The sequence below is a fragment of the Camelus ferus genome, chromosome 16 (genome assembly GCF_009834535.1).
Source record: "Camelus ferus isolate YT-003-E chromosome 16, BCGSAC_Cfer_1.0, whole genome shotgun sequence".
NCBI classification, from domain to species: domain Eukaryota; kingdom Metazoa; phylum Chordata; class Mammalia; order Artiodactyla; family Camelidae; genus Camelus; species Camelus ferus.
Window position 1 is genome coordinate 12,513,749 of NC_045711.1, and position 23,613 is coordinate 12,537,361.

Sequence of the window (23,613 nt, forward strand, 5' to 3'; positions counted from 1 at the left end):
CCGTAAAGTTAAGCGGTCTTCAGATCTCAGTGCCGCATAACGATGACGACGATGACGATGATGGCGATATCCACCTCCCAGATTATTTTCTGTGGGCCAGGCTATGCGCTTTTCACAATCCCGGAGGCCGCGGCTCACCCACTTCCTTCCCACCGCCTCACAAATGAGACCGCGATCCAGACAGGTTACATAATCTATCCGGATTATCACACTAGTTTGTAATGGGGTCAAGATTTGAACCCAGGTCCCTGATACTATAAAGTTGGGTCCTAGGACCTACGGGAACTCTAAACCTCTAAAAGATTCAGTAGATGAAGCTCGAAAAGGCCCTAAGCAGTTTGGAAAAATTGTAAGGCCTCAACAGATGGTGGGCATTATGACTGTGTACCTAATTATAAAAAACATTATCAGTAGGACCAAACTGTAAATTGTACAAAAAAATTTTTCTAAATTAGACACCTTATTAAATCACCAAGGTTAAAAAAAAAATCAACTGGGTCTGTTACAATTGCTGAGTCAATCTCCAGGGAAGGGGCCTGAAAATCCATTTTAAATAGAATTCATGGTAATTCTTCAGTGCTGACAAGTTTGGGAAACACTAAGTTTCTGATGTGCTGAATCCTCATGCTGCAGCCGAGAAAAGTGGGCCCTCTCGAGCTCAGTTAACACACCACCTAACTGTTGAAGCGCCTGCGAGCAGGGATGCTAGGGTGCCAAGTAAGGGGCAGTGGGGCATCATGGAGCTGAAGATTAAGGGAGTTCAATGTGGGATCTAGAATCAACAGTTGGACAACACAGTGCAGGGGGTGGCAGGCCATCTATAAGCCAGCTCCACATCACACTCAGCTGGGTCTCTCTGAGCCATTTTGTTCAGTATTTATTAATCCCTTTTGGATGCTGGTACTATGCTAGACACAAAGGGGGAGAAATGTTTTACAGCTGTCCTACTTCGCCTAGGAGTAATGACCACGGGAGCAACTGCAGAGCACCTGCGAGTTAAATCAAGGGGTAGAAACGCGTCCGATAAACAGGAGGAGCATGCCCGCAGGGAAAGGGGGGAGAGCTGTGAAGCCCAGACCTCGGGGTGCACCAGGCTGAGACTCTAGGATCATGAACACTTCCTATTATCTACTACTGGTGCCCCATCGTGGCCACTTTGGGTATCACACTTTGCCCTGCCCAAGGTCAAGCCTCTTGGCAAAGCTTAGTCCATTCCAGATGTATCTTCTCAACCTTCCTGTTTAACCTGCAGATCCAATACCCTTCCCACTGGTTAAGGAAAGATCTTAGAAGAGACGCCACCTGGTTACTCATTACACATTTATTGTACATTTTCACAATCTGGATGCGCCACAGAATTGGGGGCATGGGGTGAGGGAAGGGGGGGCAGGGGACACTGGGATAATATGGGGGGGTCTAGAACACAGCACCCCCACCCCCAGCATCTCTCCCTACCCTTTCATACCACAGCTTAGATCTCCCCGTTCCCCCTCCACACAGAAACCTTGGGGGGGGGGGGGAGAAAGAGTTCAAGGGGTCCCCTCCAGTGGCAAGTTAAGGGACTGCACCCTCAGACCCCTAAAATTGTGCCATTTTCAAAAAATGAGACCCTTCCTTTATCACTTCACCTAAGGAGGAGACAGCTCTCTCTGGGTTTGACCGCCCTGGAGAGGGGCAAGAATCCACATCTTCCAGCAAGTCCCATACACACATTGGCAGTGTCTAGTACCCCCGCCCTGAATTCAGAGGGGGCAGTCAGAGGAGCTGGGCAGTGATGGGGCAATACCCCCCAAATTAGGGAGGAGGGTTTTCAGTCTAACCTCCAGCAGGGGTGGGGCCAGAGATTCCAGGCAAGAATTAGGGGGATTTCTCTGCCCTGCCCAACTCCTCCCCAAGGCAGTGATGACCCCTCACACACTGGTAGCCACCTCTCCCAAAAGAGATCAGATTGTGGCCAACCCCTCGACTCTCCTGGTGGGAGGAGGAGGAGGCAGCAGATCAGGCAGATGGGAGGGAGGGAGACCCCATGGGAATGTCAACTGTGTGCCCCACGTGAAAACTGGGGAGCAGGAATGTGGGGAGAGGCTCCAAGTGGCAGAATTATTGGTCCATCATAACACACTGAACTCCAAGACACTTACACACCAGCTGGGGGGAGGGAAAGGAAGGACAAGAGGTTTGGAAAATGGGAGTAGGGGAAGCAAACTGGACTAGAGGGGCTAGGAGGGGGCAAATTTGGGGGGCCAGAATAGCCTGGCTCCCCAAAACCCCAGGCTCCCCACCATCTGCAAGTAATGTCATGCAAATGAAAGTGTGATACAAGGACCAACGGGGACTAACTCAGTAAAAAAGAAACAGACTGAAAGAAAGAACAGAAGAGTGATGAGAGAAAAAAAAAAAGGGAAACCAAAAGGGATGTCAGTATGCAAATAAATGCTAATTAACATGCTGGAAGCTCCCAGAAGACCTTGGGATTCTTAGGACCAAGAGGAACCAGTCTCAGAGCCTCCCAATGATGCAAAGAAGATGCACCTAGGGAGCCCTGGACAGTTTTTTGTCTTTTTTGTAGGGGGTAGAGGTATGGGGAAGGCAAGGGTGGGAGGAATGATCAGCTAAATCCAAGGGAAGGAGGAGAGGAAGAGGGACTATTGCATAGCAGATGCAAATGAACGGATTTGGGGCTGGACAGGAAGAGAGGGAATGGGAAGAAGGAAAAGAGAAATGAGGTGACGGGATCTTTAGGAAGGGGTGTTAAGGACAACCGGAAAAATCTTCTAGTAATAAAACTACAAACAGACCAAATATATATAATATTATATATGTATAAATAACAGCTGGCTATTTACAAGGGGGCACACACACGACACACACACACGGATCCAGGGGAAGGGGGCTGGAAGATATGGCTGAGAGGTGAAGGAGCGGCTGGGGGTAGGGGGAGAGGCCCTTCTCTGGGCAGGGCAGGCTCCTCAGGGGTTTAAGAGCTGAAGTAAACTGTAGAAAGGAAAACAGAAGGAAGAAGAGGGAGAGGGGAGAAAGAGAAAGAGAGAAAGCAGTGTGTCAGGCCCGGCCCTGCTCCCACCTTCCCCACCTCCCAGGTGGCTGATGTCCCTTCCCCTCTTGGCTTCAGGTCCTCCATCTGTAAAGCAAGGAAGCTGGACAGGTCGGTTCCAAGATCTCTTCAACTCCACAGTATGGCCTTGGGGCCACAGACCCATAATCCTCTGGGCCTTTGAGATGACAGCTCTCAAACAATAGGGTGTTGGCTTCCTAACCATTTCTTCAAGCCCCTGGGTCTGTCCTGCTTTCCCACTCCCCATTCCAGGATTCCCAGACTGGGCTTTAGGCCCTAAGAGTCCTCAAGGGAGCAGTGGGGATCCAGTAGCTTTCCTATTTCCAAAAATCTTAACAGAAATTGCCCAGAACCAGGCAAATTGCAAGCTAAACAACATCAAGGTTTTGGGATCTAGGTGACTCAGAACTGCCACTGGCAGACATATTCGCTTTCTGCTGAATAGCAAAAACAAGATTAAGACCTTTTTAAGACCCAGATCCAAAGGGCAAACCTCTCCAAAAAAGGGCTCTAACCACTCCCACCCTACTCACCGATGATGATGATGAGGATGATGGCGCAAATCACTCCCAAGATGATCATCATCTGGGGGTGAGAGGAGAGGGTCAGTGAGACAAACCATGGTATACCCATTCACCAACCAGTCCTCCTACTGCCCTCCTGCCCGTCTCCACCCTTACCTTGAGGTTTTTCCACCAGTATTTACGCTTGAGCTTGGCTGCACTTGTTTCAAACTGGGAGGCCCCTGCCTGCAGTGCATCCGCACGGTCGTCCAGCTCCGACAGCTTCTGGTCCCGCTCCAGGACCTTGTCCACGTTCACCCTCATGATGTCCACCACCTGGGGGAGGAGCCCACAAGGCAGGGGAGTGTGCCAAGGCCCACCTTAAAGGACACTCCTCGACCATGACCCCACATATGGAATATGCACCCTGATGTGGCCTGGCTAACACGCCAAGGACAAACACAGAACATACCTAGTACGCGTAGGGACATGCAAGGAGCACACATCAGGGGCATGCTGGTAGCCAAACATCTCAGATAGCGTAGCAGCACCTTCTATTTACCAAGCCTCAAGCAGCCTGCCCGTCACCAGAGCACACCCACCCAGGCTGAAACACCCCAAGCTTGCAAGGCTGACTAACACCCCAGGGCCTTTCCAAGTGCAGGCTGAAGGGACAGGGAATGATATGATTTTGTCCCCAAACTCATTAGCGTAAACTGCTGTCACCCTCAACCCCAGATGGGCCCCGACACCGGCTACCAACCCTCAGGGTCCTTCTCACTGCCTTTCACATCCCCTACACTCACCTCATCCACCTGGGCCTGGGTCTGCTGCAGTCTCCTGTTACTGGTAAGGTTTGGAGGTGGCGCAGGGGGGCCTCCCTCCCCAGCCGGGGCGGCAGGGGGGGCGGTGGCAGCGGTAGCCGACCTGAGGGGCAGGGTCTGATTAAGACTCAGGGCCTGGAACCCTCGGCCCCGCAGCCAGGGCTCCGCCCATCCTCCTGTCCATCCATCCCTCCCTCCCTTTCTCCTTCCCGCGAGGAAGGCCACCTGATGGGAGCCCTGACCTCCGTCCCGGCCCGCAGGCGAGTTGCTGCGTGACCTTGAGTGAGGCCCCCTCCCACTCCGGGACTCAGTTTCCCCGCCCGTCAAATGAGGGCGACCTCACAGACAAGGTCCACGTTGGACCCGAAATGACCGACAGCAGCGATGACAGGGGCGGGGCGGGTGGAAGCCAGGTCCATTCCCTCCCGAGGCCAGCGCCCGCGCGGCCAGCCCTGGACGCGCGGCTCTCCCGCCGCCCGCGCGCAGTCACGGGCGCCGGCCTGGCCGCGGGGCGCACGCGGCGGGGCGCAGAGCGCAAGGCGAACCCTGGGCCTTGCCCCGGCCCAAGGGCGGCGGCCAGAGCGGGCAAGTCGGCGCGGGCGACGGACTCACATGGCGGGGGTTGCGGGCGGAGGACTTGGCAGCGGCAGTGATGGCGGCAGCAGCGGCGGCTCGCGCTGACTCCGACTGGCGCTGGATGCCCGGGACGGGAAGATGGCGGCCGCACGTCACCCACATCCGGGCACTGCGGGCGGGGGCGGGGCGCCGCGGCGGACTAGTCGGCAGCCGAGCCGCGGGGGCGGGGCGCGCAGGGCGGGGATAGCGGCCCACCGAGCGGCGGGTTCCGCGCCGCGCCGCCCGCGAGCCCCAAACCTCACGATCACTGCTGCCCCACACCCACCGCCCGCCAACCGGGTCTGACCACAGCCCTCTCCGTCGCCCCCGCGCCTTCTCTTCTGCCCCTAAGGGTATCCCTCAGCCCCAAACATGTCCTCAGTAAAATCCATCAACTGGTCCGCACCCACCTAGCCCCAGGTTTCAGCCTGCCCCAGGCCCCAGTTGACCCGCCTTCAGCATTGGGAATGGGCAGGGGGTGGGAAATCAGAAGGACAAGTACAGGTCCCGGGGCTATGCGGATAGCCGGGACCCTGCTGCTGACATGGGTTGGTGGTAGTTTGTCCTCAACCCCTCGCCCCTCAGGTGGATGTCTCAAGGGAGGTCTGAGGCCCCTGGCTGCTGAGGTTAGGAAGAAAAGGAGTAGAAGCCGCCCCCTCCCCCCAGTCAAGTAACGGCGGTGTGGAAACTGCACCTCCTCACAGCTGGGGTTCAGACCAGGGGGTCCTTGACAGGCTAGGTCTGACTGAGGTGGGGCGAGCTTAGGACCCCAGGAGAAGCGCAGGGGACTGCCCTGTGGGGCTGATTCACATGGCTCCAGACAGGTCAAAACCTACCTAGCTCTGCCCTGGAGTTGGGTAAGCTCACAGCAGGAGGAGGACTCAGCCTCTGACCCGAGGCACAGGGCCTGGGCAAATGGACAGCAGTTTTGCTTATTTTGTTTCGGTTTTTCTTTGGGGGGAAGGACAGGTGGTAGGCAAGGGCGGCATCTGCAGTACCCAGGCACATTGGGCGGATTGGCCTCATAGGTGTGACCTTGGACAGCTCCTGTCCTGTTTCTGGACCCAACATATATTACATGTTTAGGTACTACATGTGTATTTGTTAAGTGGCTTGATCTGTGACATGGTAGGAGATTATCCACGGCCCCTTCCATCCCTGACTGGTCCTCTAAACAGACACAGCAGCAGACACATCCACCCCACTAATTCCCAGTAGGACTGGCCTCACAGGAAGACGATAGGAACAAGTGAGCTACCTGTCCAGTGGGGTGGGTCAAGACAAGCCTCAAGAGTGAAGAAGGAGGCATCTTAGGAAAGGCCTGGTGGCTCTGGGGCAGGAGTGCTCACCGCATCCCTGGAAGAGGGGCAGAGGAGGCTGTTGGCTTTGGTCTCCTAGACAAACAGGAGCTGGCTTCTTCCTTCCCCCACCCAGGCTTCCCAGGGCCTCCGGGTGTGACAGCCTCCCCCATGCAGCACCCCACCCCCTCCCAGCAGAAGCCAGGGAATGGCTCTGTCACCAGAGGTGTTGTTTCCCAGCTGTCTGGGGGAGGTGAGTGAACAGGGAGTGTGTGTTGGATGTGGGGACTCAGCAGATGTAAGATAGGATCACTAAGCTCCCTCCCCCAACTAGGAGCAGCCACTTCCCTGGTCCTTTTGCATTGACACAGAATGTCTGGGTGGCTCAGCCTCTGTGAAAAGGAAGAAAAGAACAACTTCCCTGATGGTCTCAGATGACGCTGTAGGGGGGCTAGCTCTTGCTTTTTGGCCCTGAGACGACTGTGCTTTTTAGCCAGAGAACAAAGATGCCAGATTCCAAGCTTTCAAGTTCAAAAGTCCCAGTGTCTGGGTCTAAGACAGGTAAGGCTGGAAAGAGGTACAAATGGGCAGAGCTCCCCACCCCCACCCCGCCCCACCACCCTATACACTACCAGGGAAGAAGCTATTGGAGGACCAGACAAGATGTTAGGCAGGGATTTAGGAGTGATCCTCATTCCTCCATGGCCAAGTCTGGGGGGATGTGGAAGGGACAGAACCCAGAATAAATTAGGGGAGGCAAGGCCATGGAGTGTGGCTTGGAAAGCTGGCACATTGCTACTGCTCTCAGATTCTGGAGGCAGCAGGAGCAGAAAAGAAATGAGAGCACATATGATCCATGGAGGTGGGAAACCCAGGAGGATTTATCACCAATAGAGGACTCTCACGGAGCAGTCCTCCCCAGCCGCCCCACCTATGCTATGGTGCTAAGGAACTCCTCAAATTTGGATCAATAGTGGAGGCAGGAGAAGGGGTGGGTGGGGAAACAGAGTTCACCTGGAAATGACTAAGAGAATGTTTTCTGCAAGCAGGTAATCGTAGAAAATAGAGATAAACTGAACTAAAGAAAAGTAATATATTTGCATAACTGAGATCCTGGCTTCTATATTTACCAGCTTCTGGGGTTGACAGCTGAATCTCTGGGCCCCACCCCCAAGGTTCATTCAAAAGATGTGGGAGGGGACTCAAGTTCACTTCTAACAAGCACCTCCAGTGATTCTGATGTAAGGACGTGGAGAAAACCCAAAGGTTTTCTCTTACTGTTTTTTCTTCTTTTAACAACTGACTTAGAAGTTGCTGTGGAAAGGGGCTGGGTCATTGCCACACTGACACATGAACTTGCTCCATCCACATGAGTCACACCTGACCAAACTAGTAATTAATTTCAGAGAGCTTGTGTGTCCTTCAACACAGCATGTAAAGAAGAGGCCTTCTAATTAGGAGCAGAAGCATGCCTCTGGGAATGCTGCCTGGAATGGGGACCATGGGGCTAGCTCCACCATCATCGCATCAGCTATTCAAACCCTGTGATGTCTGGCTTTGCCTTCTAATCTGGAAGGCTCCAGGGGCTGCCTGCCAAGCCCTGGGCTCCTGGAGGGAAGAGAGACTACCAGGTACCTACTGTATACAAGGTGCTTTACCTGAGCTCAGTGTCTTAATTACACAAATAATATGACTGTATTCTCCTCAAAAAACATTAAAACTTTCAACATAAATCTGAGGTTCCCTTGGACACTCTCCAATTCATTTATCTTTTTGTTTTACTTTCTGAAAGTTTTCTTGTATTCTCCTTTTTGGGAAAAAAACATTTTTTGTTATATATATTTACCTATTTTTTTCTACTATTCTTTATCCTTAAATAAAGATGGATGTTGATTTTTTTTTTAATTTCCAAAATGCAGTATCTTCTCTCATCTCCCTGAGGATAATAATTATATATATTTTTAAAATTCAGTATTACATTTTAAACTAGGTATTAGGGAACCACCAAAATTCAAAAGGTAGAAGAGAATGTACAGCAAACTCTTGTTCTGAGTCACCCAGGAGCCCTGCTCCACACAGCTGCTGTCTCCAGTCTTGCAAATCTTCCTGAACGACTGGACTGGTGCAGAGACCGATATAGACATGGAAACTTTTTTTTCTCTTTAAAACTACAAATGCTAACAGACTATATGCATTGAGTTTCCCTTGCCATTTTTTTAAACTTTCCAATTAAAGATTGTTTTTCCTCCTTGTGCTTAATATCTGTTTCTTCCAGATTTCTATGATGGCCTTTCTTTCTTTTTTAATATATGGGAGGAGCCTCTCTTTCATTTTGGAGGCTTTCTTTGAATGCTGGTTGTTGACTCTCTATTAATATTTAATAGGTTAATAGGGAGCCACCAAGAGATTAAGTGAAAGCTGTGTGTGTGTGTGTGTGTGTGTGTGTGTGTGAGAGAGAGAGAGAGAGAGCATTCATTGACTGTTGGCTTTGCTGTAGGACAGTGGAAGCCTTTTCCTGCAGACTCCCAAATGTTGACAGGTTGCAGGCTTTCTCCAAGGCCCTTCAGTTTTTTGAAAAAAATATCCTCTATTCCATATCCCTGCCCTGCGTGTGTGTGTGCTGGGGGGGGGTATCTAGAGCAGAGTGGGGGTTTCTTTTTCTAGCTTTAAGCCTCACCTCTGCTGCACCTTGGGTCCCCAAGTCCAAAGCCTCCCAAAAATGGGCGTGCGGAGGGGTGGTGTATGTGACTCAGGTGTGAGAGGGGAGGGAGCCCCGGGGGTCTCAACACTTTGAACACAGGCTCTCGGCCACCCTGTGTTCAGCCAGGCTCTGACCTGGGGTCTGGGGACCTCTAGGATCTTCGGGCATGGTATCCTGCTCGGTCTGTCACCACCCTTAGGCCATCGTCCAGCCTCCAAAGCCTTGTTGAAATCTTTTTCTCCACGGCTGTTTTCTCTCCTGGTCTTTACGTCCTTGTAGATATATGCTTCTGTGACTCCTCTTCTGTTATTCAGTTAAGTTTTGCACAGCAGAGAAGACAAATGCTCCATGTTTAACCAGAAATCTCACCAGTTTATTTAACTAGTTCCTCAAGGACTAGCTTTTAGCTGTTTCCAATGTTGTTGCTGTTATAACGTTGTTATAAATACCTCCCGTGACAATCCTATGAGGTAGGTACCATCTTGATTTTACATTGGGGAAACCTAGGCTCAAAGAAATACCCTGATGGGTTTTTCTCTTTTTAACTGGTTAGTCTTTTTTTCTTTTTCATATATAGAATGATGTCTCATTAAAAAATTTTTTTTGTATAAAACATAGTATACATACATAAAGTGATAACATTCAATCCATGTCATTCTCCCTGCTCAAGTACCAAGCACAGTGCAGAAACCAGGCAGGCAAATGAATAATGAATGATGGTGAACCACTGTCTCAGCAAGAAGTGTTTTAAAGGAGAACCCAGCATAGCAGGCAAATGGATTGCTACTGGTGGACTCCTAGGCACCTGTTTGGGGAGGAAGGGTTTGGGCTGGTGAAGCCCTGATCACTTGCTACCAGTGTGGCCAGGGAGCCAGCCCCTGTCACTGCAGCAGGGCAGGCCCAGGCCTCAGGCCCCTGGGAAGCAGAGAAGTGTGGGCATGGGTGGTAGGGGAACCTCACTGGGGCCCAGTGTGAGCAGGACAAATGTAGGCAGATGGGTCTCCTGGGACCGGGAGCCTGGGAGACTCTTGGCCCCATGCCCTCACTCTGCAGCCTTCCATTCATTAGAAATTCACTGGGGTAAACAAGCCCCGCTATTAAATGCTTTCTGAATTGAGTCAGCTGATCTGGCCTGACAACCAGAGGTCTTGGGTTCTGGTCCCAGCTGTCCCTGTCTGCACAATGTCCTCAGGCAAATGGCTTTCTCCTTGGGCCTCATTTTCCTTACTTGTTAAATGAGGCCTCTTTCACTCTCCAATACCAGGCACCATGCTGGCACCAGGAGCTATGATCATACACAGGAAAAGAGATCATTAAAACATGGGGTGGTTGCCACTGCCCCTGGTCGTGGGGTCATTGTTGGCTCTGAGGCCACAGCATTCATGATGAGCTTATTTCAAATTGTGTGTGACCACTGGGTATATATACTTGTCCCTGTGGGATTTGTCTTTGGATGTTAGCTAGAAGAAAGAATGATGAAAAGCTAACTGCCTTCCAGAACAAGTCTCTTATTTAAAAGGGAACTGAGGCCCAATGAAGAAGTCACTTGGAAGTAAAGGCTGTGACTGAATTACAGGATGTTCACATTTTTTAAATTATCAGAGAAATAAAAACATACTCATTATTTAAAAACAACAAAAAACACAGTGTGTTTGCCAATAATACCCCAAGAAAGCTAGAGGGGAAAAAAAGCACCCATCATGATCTTTGATGGACCTGGAGGTCAAGACGCTTGCCGACACAGCTCAGACTTCAGCCAGAAAGGAGACTGTGAGGCTCACATGACTGGAATGTAGCTGGAAACAGCAGGGTCCAGGCACTCACATGATGTCATCAGTTACCTGTTTCTGATTCCAGCTCTGCTTGCCTTTGACTTTGCTTCATTACCAAACAGGGATGAAAAGCAGCTGCAGGCTCACTTTCTTTTAAAATATAGGGGGTTTTGTTTGTTTGTTTTTAATGAATGTGGCAAAATTTCAAAAGAGCATATAGATAAAGATTCTCTCCCACCTGATTTCCCAGCCACCCAACTTTTGCCCGTCAACCACCAGTCCTCCCAATACGGTTCGTCTCCTTCCAGAGATGTTCTGTGCACATACACAGCTTTCTACATTTTTTTTTTTTACAGAAATAGAAGAAAACTATATGGACTCTTCTGCAATTTGCTTTTGTCATTAAGTATCTTGGAGACTGTTCCACACCCGTGTATAAAGTTTGCTTTTGTCCTGGCTGCTTGGTATTACTCTGTAATGTAATTTAACCAACCCTCTGTTGAGAGATATTTAAGTTGTTTCCAGTCTTTTGCAAATACAAGCAAAGCTGCAAAGAATAATCTACACATTCCCCGTCCACCTGTGTGCAAATATGTAGGGCTAATTCCTAGACGTGAAAGTCCTAGATGAAAAGGGGATGGGTCTTTGTGATTTTGATTGATTTTGATTTTGATGGAATATTGCCAAGTTGCTCTCAGGTGGATGTGTTACCAATTTTTACTCCCACCCACAAGCAAGTGGTCATTACAAATGTAAGTTAAATATGATTTGCATTTCTCTTATGGTGAGTGAACTAGGCATCTCTTCATATATTTGAGAGTCCGTTATATTTCCTTTTTTGGCAAATGTCTATAATTTTTCATACATTTTTATTGGATTATTGATTTTTCTTACAGATTTGTAGGACATTTTTATGTATCAAAATTAGCTCTTTCTCTGCAATATGAGTGATAAATATTTTCCCTAGATTATCATTTATCTTTTAACTTTTGCTTATTTTTCTAACCTTTGCTTATTTTTTTAACCATGCATACTTTTAACATTGTAAATGTATATTTAAATACCAGTCTTTTGTGACTTCTACGTTTTGTTTTCATACTTATGTCTTCCCCACTCCAAACTATTTACTTCTGTGATATTCTTATAAAATTGCACAACCTCAGTCTAATCATGAGAAATCATTAGACAAAACCAAATTGAGGGACATTCTGCAAAATAACTTATCAGTACTCCACAAATGCGTCAAGATAATGAAAGGGAAAAAAGAAAAAAAAGACCGAGGGATGGTCTCAGATTGGAAAAGCTAAGGAGATGTGACAACTAAATGCAAGGTGAAATCCTGGATTAGGTCCTGAATCAGAAAAAGGGTATTAATGCGAAAACTGGAAAAATTCAAATAAGATTGACCTGTAGACTAGTTAACAGTATTGTATCAACACTAACTTCCTGGTTTCCATAATTATACCAAGGCTGTGTAAAACATTTGGAGAAGCGGGGTGAAGGGTAGACAGGAAATATGCATTATTTTTGCAAATTTTCTGTGATCTAAAATTATTCCAAAGTATGGAGATTCCTCAAAAGACTTAAAATAGACTTACCATATGATACAGCAATCCCACTCCTGGGCATATACCCAGAGGGAATCTCAATTCAAAAAGATACATACACCCCAATGTTCATAACAGTATTATTTACAATAGTCGAGACATGGAAACAATCTAAATGTCCATTGACAGATGACTGGATAAAGAAGGTGTGGTATATTTATACAATGAAATACTACTCAGCCATAAAAAAGAATAAAATAATGCCATTTGCAGCAAGATGGATGGGCCTAGAGACCGTCATTCTAAGTAAAGTAAGCCAGAAAGAGAAAGAAAAATACCATATGGTATAACTTATATGTGGCATCTAAGAAAAAGACAAACTAATTTACAAAACAGAAACAGACTTATAGACATAGAAAACAAACCAGGGAGGGGAATGGGGTGGGAAGGGATAAACTGGGAGTCTGAGATTTGCAGATACTAATTTATATAAAATAGATAAACAAGTTCATACTGTATAGTACAGGGGACTATATTCAACATCTTGTAGTAACTTACGGTGAAAAAGAATGTGAAAACAAATATATGTATGTTCGTGTATGACTGAGGCATTATGCTGTACACCAGAAATTAATACAACATTGTAAACTGACTATACTTCAATAAAACATACATATATAAATAAAATAAAATAAAATAATTCCAAATAAGAAAGTTAGAAATGGCAAGATTTCTTTAAGTACTTTTATGGGTTTTTTTTTTAATACTGTAATCTTTGATTTATCAGTAATACTGGCATAAGGTATTGATCCATATTTTTCCCCAAATGGTTACTCAGTTGTTCTAATAACTTTTACTGACTAATCCCTTTTCCCCACTGATTTTTTATTTTAAAATTATCTATTTTTTAAATTATAAAAAATACATAACATAAAATTTACCATCTTAACCGTTTTTAATTAAAGTGTACAATTCAGTAGTGCTAAGTACATTCATCTTGTTGTGCAACCAGTCTCCAGAATTCTTTTCATCTTCCAAAACTGAACTCATATAAGTAGCATCAAGCAGTATTTGTCTTTTCCTGACTGGCTTATGCTGATTAACAAGCTACTAATTTCACAATAAAATGAAAACCTATTTTTGATGCTAGTTGGCAAAGCCTCTAGTGTTTACTAAGAGATAGATAGTTGAAGTGCTTGTAGTAGAGACTTCTGGAGTGTGGATGAAGGACGTGAGGCACAGAGAGGTTAAGTGACCTGTTGCCAATCACACAGCCAAGAAGGAGAGGCTGCACCTTAAACCAAGGACTGCTTCCACAGCTTGCTGTGGTCTTTGCCCTGGGCTGGGGCTCATATAAGAGAGTCCAGACATGGAAACTAACAGCATCTCGGTGGTGTTTGAAGATGGGAGGTGGGGGAAGTCACCCAAGGAATAGTGACCATCAATGTTTAAGGGACAAGCCAAGGAGACAACTGTGGAGCAGACTGGCGCTCTGTGAAGTTCATTAAAAAGCCCCCACTCCTGGGCTCTCCTTGTGCCTGGAGTGTACTGACAAATTAATCCCCACTCCCCACTGTAGGACCCTTCACAAACCTGCATTTCTGTAAGATAAAAACATCTTCTCTTGGGGGAGGGTTCAGTGACAGAGTGCATGCCTAGCATGCGCAAGGTCCTGGGTTCAATTCCCAGTACCTATGTTTAAACACACACACACACACACACACACACACACACACACACACACACACACACACACACACACACATACACACACACCCCTAAAATTACCTACCCCTCCATTAAAAAAGTATCTTCTCTTCAGGAGTATTTACCCTAACAAAACTAAACTGCCCCAAGAAAGAGCCCACCTCACAATACCCTAGAGTAGTTAATCCTATTATTCAGAGTAGCCCTGACAGATCTTACAACTAGTCAGGTATCTCAGTCAGGCACCTGTGCACGAATTAATCACACAGCCCCCTACCCATTGTGTTCACAGCCCCTTCCGCCCAATAAAAGACCCTACACGTTCACCCTGGCACTCACACAGGCACTTCTGGTCTGTGTGGCCCACTGTTGCCTGTAACAGCATCTCTATTAAACTTTCTTTGTTCTTTAATCCTTTGGTAAATTCTTTTACCGCCTGTGCAACACCGGCCAGCCTTGCGTCCCACAACAACCTGGTAATACATCCTCAGTGACTGGCAGGCTGTGGGTTCTCAATCAAAACTCATTAGACGAAATTTAAGACGGAGAAGCCAGAACAGCGGGAGGTAAGCCAGGGGAAGACAAGGGAGAACATATTTCAAATATGGTCACCATATTATATGCTGAGAAGAGGTCAAGCTCAAGTCTGAGAAGTAACTTCTAGATTTAGGAACAAGAAAGTCATCGGTGATGAGCAGTTTCTTGGGACTGTAGGAGCAGGAAAGTTCTGGTAAATATTTAACAACCAACTTTCCCCCAACAAAGTATGCATTTATGTACATACGTAAATTTATTATAAGGGGAAGGGAGGGTATAGCTCAGTGGTAGAGCATGTGCTTAGCATGCAGAGGTCCTCGGTTCAATCCCCAGTACCTCCACTAAAAAGATAAATAAATAAATTTAAAATAAATAAATAAACCTAATACCCCCAAAAAAGCTTAATTAAAAAAATAAGTTTGTACATATTTTACCGATAAAAGGATGTGTAACACAGAATTTACAAATAAAATAAACAGTATTCTTTATTGTAAATTCTACTCTTATATCCATGATTTCATAAATGGAGTTGTAGCCTAAGTTCCAATATGAAGGTTGGTTGATATTTTTATTTACATTTTCAAGTAACACAAAAATAAAACACTGAAGATACGTTGAAACTTCACAGATTTTTCAATTACTTGGGTGACTTCTTTGCTGAATCTGGTAAGTTTTCAAATTTTGGGAGAGTATTCCCTCAATTTTTTGTGCTATTCACAATGTAACAGTCACAGACATGACACTTAAAAGTTTAACCTGCATTATTAACATTTTCTCCATCACTTTCTTAAGTGGAGACAATCAACAAAACCTGATATGTAGAATTTGCCAATTTTTGTGGTGTAGATACTCCCACTCAGGCCAATTTCAAACTATTGACTTGATGTCACTAAGTAAATTGGGAAGAGATACACAGTAGTACATAATTTTATAGTATTTCCACCATACAGATACAATAAATGTAGACGACATAAAAACATATAATAGTAAATTTAGAAAATAACCAGGACGTAAAGAGTTTTGAGTATTTATTCTCTCTGTTTAAAAATGTATTTAATTGCAAGATTACATGGTTTAATTTTTGATAATTGTATTTAACAACCAGTCCACAATGTTTTTGAAAAACAATCAGTTTTCACAAGTTAATAGAGCACATCACTGGGTGTGGTGAAAGCCAGATTGCAGTGGAATGTGACTTTCCTTATCAAGCCTGTAACCATAGCCCGTATTGTCCACCTTTCTTGCCTCGGGAACAATCTGCTCCCCTACCTCTCTGCTGAAGCCACACTCCAGGACCTCACTCAAACTGATCTTGTAGGAGCAATACTCCTGCCACATTTAGCAAATGAATCCTTACTCCACAGCATCTGTAAGTCTTCTTTGTAGCATGTATCACAATTTGCTATTAAATTACTCTGGGAGTACCATAAATTGCTTCGTGTCTGTCTCCATGAACCATGATATCTGTGATGGTGGGGGCAGAGTTATGGGTCATATTCACTAAGTACCTACTACAGTGCTTTGCATATAGTATATGCTCAGTAAGCACTCACTGAATGAATACTCAAAACGAAAGGCTGTCGGAAGAGACAGAACGTTATCTGCGTGGAGGAATGACCTGAGGAGCACAATCAGAAAGCACCTCCTTGGAAGCCTTTTGCTTAGTTAGAATAGCCAGGGGGGTGAAAATTATTCACAGAACCTTCTCTAGAAAACAATCCTGAAAACATTCTTCCTGTAACAAAGTAGAACATAAGCATCGCTAGCTACTATATACAAAATAGTAACAATTTTTCCTAAATGCTCACACAAAGCCCACCTCTCCTACGTACCACGGAACAACTGTCATAACAAAACACTGTCTGTCAAAAACGTAAATAAGAATAATGATCGCCAGTTAGAATCAGAAGGGAGCAATCAGGGTGTTGCAAGTCCTGATCACGCAGAGCCGTTAATCACGAATCATGCGAGCTCCAATCATCATATTCTATTCTGCCCTCCAAACGGAGGAACAGGTAAGGATTATCCTACCTGACGATAACATGCTTATCTGCGGCAGTCAATACTCTGGGGAAAAGACCCCACTATTAGTAAGGGTGAGTAATAACGCAGCAAACTACAAGGTACTTAGGTTCTTCCATTTCTGTTGTTACACTAATTTGCAGATTGTTAAAGTCTGTTTTTCCACTTGACTGCCAAAAAAGGATAAGTGAACTCCTCCCAGAATGCTCCACTCACGAACTGGGTGCCCTAACATACACGCACCAAATTATTTACATGTCTCCGCCCACGCTCTTCCGCCAGACCGCTACCGTAATAACTAAAATAAAAGCGATACCTATTATCTTACAGTCTGTAAGGCTGAAAAACTGATTTCCGCTTCTCTAGTACTTTGGTCACCCCAATTCTCCCCTGAAATTTTTTTAAATCTTGATCTTATCCTAAAATATATTTCATTAAAAAGAACTACAAACAAAACGCAGATAATTTCAGACTCGAGAGATAATTACCCAAACACCAACAATGACATTCTCCACCAAATGGAGATTTAGGGGGAGAGCTGAAGCCCGTGGTTTCCTTCTTCCAGAAACGGTGAGTCGTTCTTCGCTCCTCCAGCCTTTATTCCTACTTCTGGCCATGAAAGTATCAGAAAGGTTTCTTTTTCAGCCCAAAGACGTTGATGAATAATGCTATTTCAGTGACAGCTGGGAGGGCACTGCGGAAGGTAGGTGGTCGGTTTAGGGCCCCTTCCAATAAAAATAATCAAATTCCCAAACTAGAGATCCCACCCCAAAAGTGTAGGAGGGGAACACTTCAAAAGACTACAAGATGTTGAGTGGATCAGATATCTCATAAATGGAGTAAGGGCTGGGTAGGGGAAATCTTCAGATTAAGAGTAAATCTTCCTTCCCTATCCCCAAACATTGGGAGATACCATACCTGCAGAAGACAAAAATGTACCAGTATGTGGTGCACTCCCAACGCTCAAATATGAAAAAGGATAGGGACACAGATGCACTACAGTGAGCCCCAATGGCTTGGGAACGCACCAGGGTCAAGGAAAGCCTTTGGATCAACAGGTTGTTAGTGATGGCCCACAAAAAGCTAGGGTGGGCTGGCATCTGCATTCAGGTTCACCTCCTGGAGAGCAGAGCACCTCTTGCTCCCTTTATCACATTGCAAAGGCCAGAGCCAGCAGCCCTGACTTCTGAATTTTAGGACAACCATGTGAGTAGAGGACAGGGTTGAGCCTGCACAGCTCGGACCCCAAGCTATCCCCACTGCATATCTAGCCTGGACCCTTCAGGTGAGGTAGTAGGCCCCCCATCTACTCCAGGCACAGAGAAATGCTCACAGTGACATTATACACTCTGCAGAATCACTCTCCAGCACCCTGGTCCTCCTCATCCAAAATTCAGATATTGAGAGCCTTCCCTGATCCACCTTCGTTTCTTTTGAGTTCCCATAGTGCTTCATATTTTTACACATCCTATGAACATTGAATTATAGATGTCTATGTGTCTGCCTCTTCCTCAAGGTAGAAAACTGTGTTTTACTCCCATTTTGAGATCACCATTGCCTGGTGCATAGCAGGAGCTTAACAAATGACCAAAGATTGTATTAAATCTTCCACATTGCCTAAGATCTCTCAACTGGAGGAATTCTGTTTGCCTACTAGGGCAAAAACCACTGTACCAGAAAGGCCTAGTTAGATGGCTGGAGGGAGCTGTGATGGAAATGGGCCGTGCAGGAAAGGTGCGCAAGTAGAAAGGATACAGATGAGGCTCTGGGTGCTGTTGAACATGGACACTCCCGAGAAGAAACCGGCCAGCTCCACTGCAAAGAGGCCCAAAGTGACAGAGAGTGCTGCTACCAACCTGCAAAAAGGAAGGGGGATGGCTCAGGCCTTCTGATCTTTTTCTAAGATCCCTTCACTCCCACTGCTGCTTAATTCTGACCACCACACCCCGAGTGCTCACTGAATGTCCTGCTTTTCATACTCCTCGGGAGTGAACGTGAGAGGCAGGCAGGCCTGGATGTTGCTGTCCTGGGGAGTAGGGCAGAGAGGAAGAAAAGTTCAAAGAGGTCGGGTGGCAAAGGATGGGAGGAAGCGACCGGGTAAGGGCCCGGGGGAAAGGGTTGGGTGGGGCTGGGACCACCCCAAGGTGGGAATGGGGACGAGATGAGAGGGGCCATAGGCCTTACCCGGGACCAGAATAACGTGATGACGACCACCAGATGCGCCAGGAGCGTCAAGAAACGAGAGGGCACGAGCCCCGAAATCCGGCCCATGGCCCCCAGGGGCAGGGGTACAGCCTGGAGCAGAGGCCGTGGTCTCCGGGGCTGGAAGCTCAGGGAAGGCCACTCCTCAAATCTCTCAGTTTAGCAGAGAAAATTCGATGTACGCCTCCTTCCCGCTAGTGCAGGCGCCACCCAGTTGCCTTGGTAACCGCGTAAGCGGGAGCTACGACGGGAATCTCTGAAAATCTCGCGAGAGCAGTAAATTCTCGAGCCGCGGCGGGCCTCCTGCGGAGGGCAGGTACCGGGTCCTGTCCAGGTGCCGATCGCTTTCTGCCAGCCGCCTCCTCAAGCGCAGCAGAGCTGTCGGCACCAGAGAGTGTGCGGTGGGGCGCCCCGCACCGCCTAGTCAAGTACAGTAGACCTCACTGCTTCTTTCCCATGAGATGACCCTTAAAATGAGTGATACTGCTGACATCTAAAGTACAATGAGTGGTGGGCTTCCCTTGCAAATCGACATGGAAATTGCAAGCATGGAAACATTCTTAGCACATAGACAAGATTCAAGGACTAAAGAGCTTTTTATGCTTTTCTCTCGGCCTGTAATTTACATGCCCTTTCTCCTAGGAATAGAGAGCCCAAGCCTTCAGAGCCAAGCTCCCCCGGATAGTTTATCAAGTCTGACTCTCCTAGAGTGAAAGTGATGAAAGCCCAGGATTTGTTTGTTTGTTTGTTTGTTTGTTTTGCAAGATTCTCCAAGGTCCCTGGAACAAATAAAGTGAAGAGAAGGAGTCAGCTGTGTGAAGATGTGGGGAAAGAGCATTCCAGGCAGAGGCACAACAAGGGCAAAGTTCCTTAGGTGGGAACAAGCGCCTTGTGTTTGTTGAACAGAAAAGGAGCTAGTGTGTCTGAAGCCTAGTAGTGGAAGAGGAAGAAGACATTAGGGTGAAGTGGGATGAGTAGACAGGCCTTGCCGCCAAGGTGGGGAGGGGAGGAGGACAGGCTCAAATTTGTATTCCAAAAGATGACTTGGGTTACAACATGGAGAATGGATTTTTAAGAAGATTTTAAGCAGTAGGTTTGTGAAGAAGCCATAGATTTATCCAGGAAGGAAAGAATGAGATTGGACAAGGTGGAGTCAAGGAGATGGAGTGAAGTGGAAAGAATCTAGAGATCGTTAGAAAATAAGGAAATCTGAACACGGGACTGTGGGTGGGTGAGGAAAAGGGAGGGATCAAAGCTGGCTTTGATTTTGGGCTCCAATAGCTGGAAGTTTGGGGCATTGTGCTCATAATAGTCTTCCTGCCTAGGGGACCTATAGATAGTAAAAACTGGTAGTCAACGTTCACACTGTGAATTAGGAAACAGCAGGCATTTAGGTCTGTCCTGTCACTTTCCGTGACCTTGGTTCACAGAAGCCTGCTCTACAGAGGCATCTCTCAAAAGCAAGTTTTGGGGCCACCCTGTGGCCATAGGAAGTACTGCCGGTGACCAGGTTTAAAAACAAAGAATGTGCTCTAATCAATTCATTGTTTACCATGAGTTACAGGTCATACAGGAAAGACTGGATAAATGTGCGATTTTTTACCCCCATTATTTATCAGAATAAAGGTTCCCTAGCATCCTCCCAAAGTGACTAATTAGGTTTTTTTAGTTGTTAGGTTTTAGCATATTTTGTGTGTTTCAGTCTATTGCAGCTGTTATTCTTTTTGATTCTCATATTGTCTCACTTTTGGATTCGTGCTGTCCAACAGGACTTTCCATGATGATAGAAATATTTCATATTGTCTCTGTCCTGTATGGTAGCCAGCTAGCTCCTTGTGACTCCTGAACACTTGAAATGTGGCTATTGGGACTAATGAACTGAATTTTAAAATTTTAACTTAATTTGAATAGCCCCTTAATGAATAGCCATCCTAGTGTCTACCATATGGAGCAAGGCACCTCTGGACAGAATAGTTTATTGGCTTCCTAATATTTGGAAGTTGGTGGGGTGAATGGAGCAGATTTAAACCCCAGAGAGCACTCTAGGTAGTACTCAGGGTAATGACACTGGACTAATCCTACTTCTCACTTGCCTCAGCATGGCCACTTACTGGGAGTGCAGAAGGACTGGGAAGGAACGATGACAGGGTCAAGTAGAGATGTCCAAAGGCACTGGATGTCTGAATCCAGAGGTAGGGGCAGGATTTAGGAGCCCATAGCACACAGGTAATGGCTGACTCCAGGGAAGGTGTGTATCATGAGGAGAGAATACAGTTTGAGGGGGAAAGACAGAAAAAGGGGGCGGAAAGCTAGGGGAAGGCCAGCAGAAAAGTGTCATGACAACCAAGGAAGAAGAAGGTTCTTAAAAAAGATGTTGCCCAGTCAATTAAGGCCAGCCTCAAGGAACGCCAACGAGCTTGGCCGTGATGGTGGTCCCTGATAACTTTCCAGAGAGCCATTATATGGAAAGTGCAGGCATTTGGCTTGGAAGGGAAGGAGTGAGACACAGCATGACTTCTTTTGCCATCTTGACTGGTAGAACCCCTCTCATCCTTCAAGAAGCAAATAGGGTCTCTGCCAGCTTCTGGTATCTCTCTTTAGACGTTCTCAGCTGTCTCACCTGGGGAGCTTTACAAAATGTTGATATTTTTGGTGATAGAAATCAGAATAGTGGTTTAGGAAGGGACATGAAAGAATCTTCTAGGGTGAAGGAAATGTCTTCTACAAAGAAAGGTTATGGGTTGAATTTGTCAGAAATCTCCAAAATAAACACTTAAGATCTGTGCATTTCATTGTAGGTAAATTATTCCTTAGAATTGTAAAAAGTGAGGAAGTTACCAATGCTGGGGTTCTGACCTGGACCATTTATTTATTTGTTTGTTTGTTTGTTTATTGAAGTATAGTTGATTTACAATGTTGTGTTAGCGTCAGGTGTACAGCATAATGATTCAGATACACATATATATTCTTTTCCATTGTAACTTATCACAAGATATTGAATATAGTTTCCTGTGCTATACATTAGGTCTTTGTTGTGTATGTTATATATAGTATTGTGTATCTGTTTACTCCGGACTTTTAAATCATTATATCCAAATCTGGGGTTTCTGTGTAGCTATCTGTAAGACTCGGCAGGCAAGTTTAATGTGCAGCCGGGGAGGAGACGCACCTCTGGAGGAGGTAATCCCTCATCCCCACGTGACGAGGGCTTTAGCTTGGCTCCACCTTGTTGCGTTTGCCTGGTGTCAGTTCTTCCTCCCGTTTCTGCGCAAGTCCATCCGGGCTGGGTTGTTAGCCCTCGGTCCCCCAGGGAAGTAGTTCAGGGCGGCCTGGTCGTCGGCAGGACACAGGGGACGGGGTGCGGAGGGCCCTGCTGGTCTCACGAGGCCTGCGGGACAGCACAGGCGCCACGAAGCGGGATTTTAGAGGTTTAGGAAAGCCGTCGGCTCTTGCGCTTCGCCGCCTGGCCGTCCAGTGGTCATAAGAGGACCTGGCCAGCACTGTGGCCGACTGACCTCGTGGCGCAACGGTAGCGCGTCTGACTCCAGATCAGAAGGTTGCGTGTTCAAATCACGTCGGGGTCAACTGCCTTTTTTCTAACGGGTTGGTATTTTTATTTATTCTCCTCATTTTCAACTCTTGAAGCCCCAACGTCCAGGTCAGAGAAGAAGCACCTCGTAGGAGCCAGAACGGGAGGAATCTTGGCGCGAAGTCCCGAGCCACCCCGTTGGGGGAGCCCAAGGATCTCGCGGTAGTTTTTGCGATAGATCTGGGTTACCGTAAATATGGACGGAAAGCTGGGCTCCTTAAGACTGAGGCACGCGCCGAATCGCTCAACGCAGAGGAGAGGTTTGGGCGCTGGCGCAGGTTAAAAGGTCGCTCGGCAGCCAGAGCCTTTCGAATCGTCTTTGCGGTGCTGGGCAGAAACCCTCGAAACGCGCTCCCTTCGCGACGTGGGTGGGCTCACGCTTACTGTGAGAAGAGTTCAGACCCCAGAGAGAAAATCTTAGAGCTACTTTTTGTGGACGAGGTGGCCGAGTGGTTAAGGCGATGGACTGCTAATCCATTGTGCTCTGCACGCGTGGGTTCGAATCCCATCCTCGTCGGTTTCTGAGTACTACGACCTCTGTTCAGTTTTATAATCCAAAGACATGAATTTCTCTTGTTACCTTCCCTCTGCCAGATTCAGTTTCTGTGTTATCCCTTCACTCTCGCTCACAGCAGCTGCGGTTTTCGTCCCTTCTACCCGATTTTCCAGTACAGCCAAAGGTTAATTAAGAAGGAGATCCTGGCATTCGCTTTCCTGACATGAATCTGACCTGGCCAAGGAAATAACTTGCGAACACCGACGCGGTAGGCGCCGTGGCTTAGTTGGTTAAAGCGCCTGTCTAGTAAACAGGAGATCCTGGGTTCGAATCCCAGCGGTGCCTCCGTCATCGGTTGCTTTTGCAAACACACTGCGAGGAAGTAACGTTGAATCTCTGGGCTACGATTTTCTACAGATCCATCCCTTCTCTCTCTTCGGCAATCTACCAGGTGCTATCAGGCGGCGTTTTCCATTTCCGGTTGTATGAGTCAGCGCTACGTGTAGGTTGTTAGTCCCGCGCTCTGTTTGCGCCTAGACCTGCCGCCAGGCACCGTAGTGCTTGTCAACATTTTGGCTTGGCTATTACTTCCCGAAATGCTCATTCAATCTTCGTATTCTGTTTTCCTGTCCCAAAATAGCTTTACCAATTTTTAAATTTTTCTTAAGTCACCATTGATCAATAGTGTATCTTTTACATAGTTTCATATTAAAAAAAAAAAAAGGAT

The 23,613-nt window shown here is 46.8% G+C and overlaps 2 protein-coding genes, 4 non-coding genes and 1 pseudogene across 7 annotated transcripts; 4 read left to right on the forward strand and 3 right to left on the reverse strand.

The window, feature by feature from the left end:
• Window positions 1–1,301: 1,301 nt before the first annotated feature.
• VAMP2 (vesicle associated membrane protein 2) lies at window positions 1,302–5,167 on the reverse strand. Of its 2 annotated transcripts, none has more exons than XM_032498748.1 (5): window positions 5,013–5,167; window positions 4,383–4,503; window positions 3,754–3,912; window positions 3,607–3,658; window positions 1,302–2,994 (listed from the first exon to the last, which is right to left on the reverse strand). In XM_032498748.1, coding segments are annotated over exons 1-5 (351 nt in total). In that variant the 5' UTR covers window positions 5,015–5,167; the 3' UTR covers window positions 1,302–2,977. The 2 variants fall into 2 exon arrangements, with proteins under 2 accessions (XP_032354639.1, XP_032354638.1); XM_032498747.1 differs by having other exon boundaries at window positions 1,302–3,139.
• Window positions 5,168–10,369: 5,202 nt separating this feature from the next.
• LOC116669199 lies at window positions 10,370–10,570 on the forward strand (annotated as a pseudogene).
• A 5,889-nt stretch (window positions 10,571–16,459) lies between these two features.
• On the reverse strand, window positions 16,460–19,028 carry TMEM107 (transmembrane protein 107). The gene is made up of 5 exons (XM_006176925.3): window positions 18,784–19,028; window positions 18,558–18,625; window positions 18,355–18,455; window positions 17,518–17,614; window positions 16,460–17,293 (listed from the first exon to the last, which is right to left on the reverse strand). Exons 1-5 carry the CDS (start codon window positions 18,868–18,870, stop codon window positions 17,224–17,226), a joined length of 423 nt encoding a protein of 140 aa, XP_006176987.1. The 5' UTR covers window positions 18,871–19,028; the 3' UTR covers window positions 16,460–17,223.
• Window positions 16,480–16,615, reverse strand: LOC116656868. Its single transcript, XR_004311874.1, has one exon. It is a non-coding gene; the product is annotated as a U8 small nucleolar RNA (small nucleolar RNA).
• Window positions 19,029–22,313: 3,285 nt separating the features above from the next.
• On the forward strand, window positions 22,314–22,385 carry TRNAW-CCA. The gene has a single exon. It is a non-coding gene; the product is annotated as a tRNA-Trp (tRNA).
• Window positions 22,386–22,825: 440 nt separating this feature from the next.
• On the forward strand, window positions 22,826–22,907 carry TRNAS-GCU. Its single transcript has one exon. It is a non-coding gene; the product is annotated as a tRNA-Ser (tRNA).
• Window positions 22,908–23,157: 250 nt separating this feature from the next.
• On the forward strand, window positions 23,158–23,231 carry TRNAT-AGU. The gene has a single exon. It is a non-coding gene; the product is annotated as a tRNA-Thr (tRNA).
• The last annotated feature ends 382 nt before the right edge of the window (window positions 23,232–23,613 follow it).